The sequence below is a fragment of the Salmo salar genome, chromosome ssa02, assembly GCF_905237065.1.
Source record: "Salmo salar chromosome ssa02, Ssal_v3.1, whole genome shotgun sequence".
Taxonomy (NCBI): domain Eukaryota; kingdom Metazoa; phylum Chordata; class Actinopteri; order Salmoniformes; family Salmonidae; genus Salmo; species Salmo salar.
Genome location: NC_059443.1, coordinates 73,869,801 through 73,875,800, shown reverse-complemented (window position 1 = coordinate 73,875,800; position 6,000 = coordinate 73,869,801). Strand labels below are relative to the sequence as shown.

General features: G+C 42.7%; 1 protein-coding gene across 1 annotated transcript; it reads right to left on the bottom strand.

The window, feature by feature from the left end:
- Window positions 1–1,945: 1,945 nt before the first annotated feature.
- On the bottom strand, window positions 1,946–4,493 carry LOC106591005 (GTPase IMAP family member 7). The gene is made up of 3 exons (XM_014182177.2): window positions 4,322–4,493; window positions 3,201–3,290; window positions 1,946–3,103 (listed from the first exon to the last, which is right to left on the bottom strand). Exons 2-3 carry the CDS (start codon window positions 3,280–3,282, stop codon window positions 2,322–2,324), a joined length of 864 nt encoding a protein of 287 aa, XP_014037652.1. The 5' UTR covers window positions 3,283–3,290; window positions 4,322–4,493; the 3' UTR covers window positions 1,946–2,321.
- Between the last annotated feature and the right edge of the window lie 1,507 nt (window positions 4,494–6,000).

Below are 6,000 nucleotides of genomic sequence, written 5' to 3'. Positions count from 1 at the left end.
CAGGTGGAAATTATAGGCAATAAGCAAGACACCCCCAATAAAGGAGTGGTTCTGCAGGTGGTAACCACAGACCACTTCTCAGTTCCTATGCTTCCTGGCTGATGTTTTGGTCACTTTCACTCTAGTGGTAGCATGAGACGGAGTCTACAACCCACACAAGTGGCTCAGGTAGTGCAGCTCATCCAGGATGGCACATCAATGCGAGCTGTGGCAAGAAGGTTTGCTGTGTCTGTCAGCGTAGTGTCCAGAGCATGGAGGCGCTACCAGGAGACAGGCCAGTACATCAGGAGACGTGGAGGAGGCCGTAGGAGGGCAACAACCCAGCAGCAGGACCGCTACCTCCACCTTTGTGCAAGGAGGAGCAGGAGGAGCACTGCCAGAGCCCTGCAAAATGACCTCCAGCAGGCCACAAATGTGCATGGGTCTGCTCAAACGGTCAGAAACAGACTCCATGAGGGTGGTATGAGGGCACGACGACCACAGGTGGGAGTTGTGCTTACAGCCCAACACCGTGCAGGACGTTTGGCATTTGCCAGAGAACACCAAGATTGGCAAATTCGCCACTGGCGCCCTGTGCTCTTCACAGATGAAAGCAGGTTCACACTGAGAACGTGACAGACGTGACAGAGTCTGGAGACACCGTGGAGAACATTCTGCTGCCTGCAACATCCTCCAGCATGACCGGTTTGGCGGTGGGTCAGTCATGGTGTGGGGTGGCATTTCTTTGGGGGCCGCACAGCCCTTCATGTGCTCGCCAGAGGTAGCCTGACTGCCATTAGGTACCGAGATGAGATCCTCAGACCCCTTGTGAGACCATATGCTGGTGCGGTTGGCCCTGGGTTCCTCCTAATGCAAGACAATGCTAGACCTCATGTGGCTGGAGTGTGTCAGCAGTTCCTGCAAGAGGAAGGCATTGATGCTATGGACTGGCACGCCCGTTCCCCAGACCTGAATCCAATTGAGCACATCTGGGACATCATGTCTCGCTCCATCCACCAACGCCACGTTGCACCACAGACTGTCCAGGAGTTGGCGGATGCTTTAGTCCAGGTCTGGGAGGAGATCCCTCAGGAGACCATCCGCCACCTCATCAGGAGCATGCCCAGGCATTGTAGGGAGGTCATACAGGCACGTGGAGGCCACACACACTACTGAGCCTCATTTTGACTTGTTTTAAGGACATTACATCAAAGTTGGATCAGCCTGTAGTGTGGTTTTCCACTTTCATTTTGAGTGTGACTCCAAATCCAGACCTCCATGGGTTGATAAATTGGATTTCCATTGATTATTTTTGTGTGATTTTGTTGTCAGCACATTCAACTATGTAAAGAAAAAAGTATTTAATAAGATTATTTCTTTCATTCAGATCTAGGATGTGTTGTTTAAGTGTTCCCTTTATTTTTTTGAGCAGTGTATATTTCTTGGATTTTCCTTTTCCGAATGTGTGGTTATTTAGAATGCATAAGATTCTGTACTTACGATATCATAGCTTCATAAGGTCCGATAGAGACCCAATCCTTTTGTTCCTCAGTCTTCCCGCACTTTCATTCAAACCCAACCCCCTTTCTTTTTGTAACCAGCCGTCATATCGGTTTCGTCCGCTAGGGACGTTTCCCTTTATGACATAATTAGTAATCAATGTATGATCCATCCTGTATATATGTAATTCTGTGTAATTATTTAGGTATTTTGTAAATAAATAATTAAACCAAATGTTGTATTGCAGATTCAACTTGTTAGCCAGGGTTCGTGAAGATAACCAAGAATTTTACGACTTTCAGATGAGACTGAATAAGGTGATGATTAATAATTGGCTGCTATTGATATAAAAGATTACCAGGTCTTTAAGAGTTTATTAGAAAGACAACAGCTCTATAAACATTATTCTGTGGTGCCCTGACTTCCTAGTTAATTACATTTACATGATTAGTTTAATCAGGTAATATTAATTACAGAGAATTGATTTTATAAAATAGCATGTCATATCATTTAATCCATAGTAAAGACACGACAATACTATATATCCACACTAAATACATGCACTAAGATAAACATGGTCAACTCCTGGGCTGCTTTCAAAAACTGTCATGATTTGAGTTGAGGAACAATGTAACTATAGGTGATGAGAGGGTGATTGTGTACAGTGCAGCAAGAGTTTTGTTAACATTTTCCACGTTCCCACCCTGCTAGGGCCATCCTGCCACACGGCTAGCATATCTATAACATTGCAAATGGTTTTGAAAGAACTGTTATATCATTCAGTAAGTACCGTTGCCATTCGTATTGAAAAGTTAAGACCAACTGAACGCACACCTGGTGTTTTAAAAGCCTAGCATCTCCTTAGTGCATTCAAACCCTTGGCTGAAGCCTGCAGCTAGACCTGCTGCCACCAATACTGGTGAAGCAGACAACATCCCTAGTCCTGCTGTGGCTAGACCGCCATACGCTGCCAGTTTACAGTAAAACGTAATATCACTGGTCTTTCTCTGAGCCTCTTCATAGTCAGCACTGGTGTAGTGTTCTCCTCCATTGTCCTCCACCACCATCTCCTCGATCTTCTCCAGCAGCTCTGTAACCTGAGTCTTGTCTTCTCTCTTGTCATTGATTAGGGAGTGATATCTGCCCCCACACATATTGATGAGTCTCCGTAGCTCTTTGCTCTGAGCAAGAAACCCTTTGACTGTTTTGCCCTTCAGTTGATCTCCATGTGTGAACAGCAAGATGGTGTACATTGACGCATCTTCTCCAAAGTTCTCCTGGATCCACTTAACAGTGTTCCTCTCCTCCTCTGTGAACCTCACCCCCAGTCTGATCACCAGCAGGAAGGCGTGGGGTCCTGGGACTGACATGTAGATGGCCTTCTCTATTTCTCTTTTAATCTCTTCTTTAGACATTGTTGTGTCATAGAGCCCCGCGGTGTCGATGACATCAATCTTCCTCCCAGCCACCACTCCACTCTGTTTCTCACTCTGAGCAGTCACAGACACTGGAGATTCCTTCACCTCAAACACTTTTTTACCCAGGATGGTGTTTCCTGTTGCACTCTTCCCTGCTCCAGTCTTCCCCACCAGAACTATCCTCAGGTCAGAAGGCTGCCCTGAAACTGGAAACAGACAAGAAGTGCTTGAGTTCATAGTTTTCAGTAGCCATTTATCAAGACACTATGTGTGTGTTCATGTACAGTATGTGTGTGTGTGTACCTTGGCATTGACCAGTGAAGTCTTGCAGACAGAGTGTCAACAGGAACATAATCTTCAGAGTCCCTCCTGTACCTTGTTCCATCTCTACTACTGCAGCCAATCAAAAACATGGAAACAGGCAATGACCTCAATACAAAATACAAAGTCCACATTTCTTCAGTGACTCATCCAAAGGGTTTGGCCAAGTTCCAACATTCACAGATGAGGAAAGACTAAATTATTTATTTTTTCAGCTATTTGACTTGTAAACAATAAAAACTAGAAAACTAGAAACTATACTGTATGATATGCTGTACAACTGTTGTAAAACACAGTACATTCCCTAATATAGGGCGTACATAACGTAGTCATATATGGCGTGTCAAATGACATTCTAAACATGGCTATTATTCTACCGTTGCCTGGCTGCTACATATTAAGACCAGATAGACCAGTTAGAGGGAGTGTTCCCATTACCATCAAATATCACATCTACTGTGTAGACAGACAGGAAAAGTTCAAACAATAATTAAGTAGAATCAGTATAACTGAAACCAGTGCTTAATGAGTAAATTGGGAGGTGTCGGGAACACAAAAGGTGCATTTCTCTGCTCAGACTTTGCTGACGCTAGATCTTACAACGCCAGGAGAGGTATTTTACATATCAGCTAACCACATCATGTGTTTTAGCAATCTGTCAGTCAACCATTGGTTGATGCATGCAACGTCTAAGCAGTGGAACGCGACCTTAGTCAGTACTGTCAAAAACCTGCAGGTGTGTCCCACACAGCAACAACCTGCTATAAGATGGGTGTTGACCCAAGATCAGCCTCCTTGAACGAGACACGGTATACTGCACTAGCTCTGCAGTAAACAAGCTAAATGTTTCAGGTAAAATTTTAACCATGTTTCCCCTTTCACTGTTAAACAATATGTATAAATACACACATATAGCAGAATGTGATCGTTAACAGCTACATGATTTTACTGTTTTGACATAATCATGATTATTTATGCATAAATGTTAACAGACCTGGTATCAATAAAATGTCTACTTAATATTGTGCTACAGTTATTAAAATACTGTAGAGTAGATTGTTATACAACATTTATTTAGTAAGGTAGTTAAGTTGAATACTCACTTTTAGTGTGGTTTCACAGATCTGTTAATTGTTGTCCCCTGTTGTCACTGAGAGAACTGAAGCAGTGGGCCTGCTGGTTTTGCATAGCCAGATGCCGCAGGTGGGTGGAGATTTACCTCAACGACCAATGGAATGGTCTATAACTCATGCAAAACTAAAGCGCCCAATATGCTGCACCTTACATTCTGTTAAGTTTCATTTTCCCAGCAACTAGTCATTTCTAGCCAATGAGAGAGTGCTGCTAGGCAAATATTATTCTACTCAGGACTGAATTCTGATTGGATGTTGCTTTTTAACTTTAACCTTGGCTACTTGCCAGAATCAGAAGATAGGCCACATCTTTGGGTAAGACGAAATGTGTTGGACACATGGGACACAAAAAAAGGTTAAAAATGTAATAACATATAAAACTGCATTTTCAAATGTAACTTTATACTTGCCTAGCCTGGTCCCAGATCTGTTTGTTCTCTTTAAAGTATTGTAACAAAACTGTCTTGATACATATATTTAGACCGGTTGTGACATATCTTACATTATTTTAAGGCTGGTTATGACACCTACATAAAGAGTCAAAACCCACAGAACCTACCACTGTAGTTATTTTATGGATGGTTATGACACCTACATAAGAGTCAAAACACACAGAACCTACCACTGTAGTTATTTTATGGATGGTTATGACACCTACATAAGAGTCAAAACCCACAGAACCTACCACTGTAGTTATTTTATGGTTGGTTATGACACCTACATAAGAGTCAAAACCCACAGAACCTACCACTGTAGTTATTTTATGGCTGGTTATGACACCTACATAGTCAAAACCCACAGAACCTACCACACAAGGCAAAACATTCCATTACAACATAGCCTATATCATTTTCTGAAATTGACCTTTGACCATTAAATGATCATTGTAATTGCGCACACATTGATGTCATACATGCACCTACCCCAATGCTCTGCTGCTGATGACTGGGATGAATGCAGAATTTTGTCATGAGACTGAGAGAAAGTCATGTTTTTTTTCCATCATACCTTAAAATAAACTTGTAGAAAATACACTTTATGAGACGATAAAGAAGCATTATGACCATCCTAATCATATAAGTCAGATAGGCCTATCATGCCCTTATGTCAGTCATCAGTCAAAAATAGGGTGTCTTGTCCTGCTCCTGAAATATGCTCCTCCATTCATCCAACTTTTTGCCTTGTGTGGTAGGTTCTGTGGGTTTTGACTCTGAAAAGTGCAAATCAATCCCAGAACAACAGCAAAGGACCTTGTGAAGATGCTGGAGGAAACAGGTACAAAGGTATCTATATCCACAGTAAAACGAGTCCTATATCGACATAACCTGAAAGGCCGCTCAGCAAGGAAGAAGCCACTGCTCCATGGGGACAAAGATCGTATTTTTGGAGAAATATCCTCTGGTCTGATGAAACAAAAATAGAACTATTTGGCCAAAATGACCATCATTATGTTTGGAGGATAAAGGGGGAGGCTTGCAATCCAAACAACACCATCCCAACCGTGAAGCATGGGGGTGGCAGCATCATGTTGTGGGTGTGCTTTGCTGCAGGAGGGACTGGTGCACTTCACAAAATAGATGGCATCATGAGGATGGAACATTTTGTGTATATATTGAAGCAACATCTCAAGACATCAGTCAGGAAGTTAA

Excerpts from the sequence above, each read along its gene's own strand:
- LOC106591005 (XM_014182177.2), bottom strand. The coding sequence starts at position 3,282 with ATGGAACAAGGTACAGGAGGGACTCTGAAGATTATGTTCCTGTTGACA. Across the intron at positions 3,104-3,200 it reads CTTCACTGGTCAATGCCAAG|TTTCAGGGCAGCCTTCTGAC; the intron begins GTACACACACAC and ends GTCTGTTTCCAG.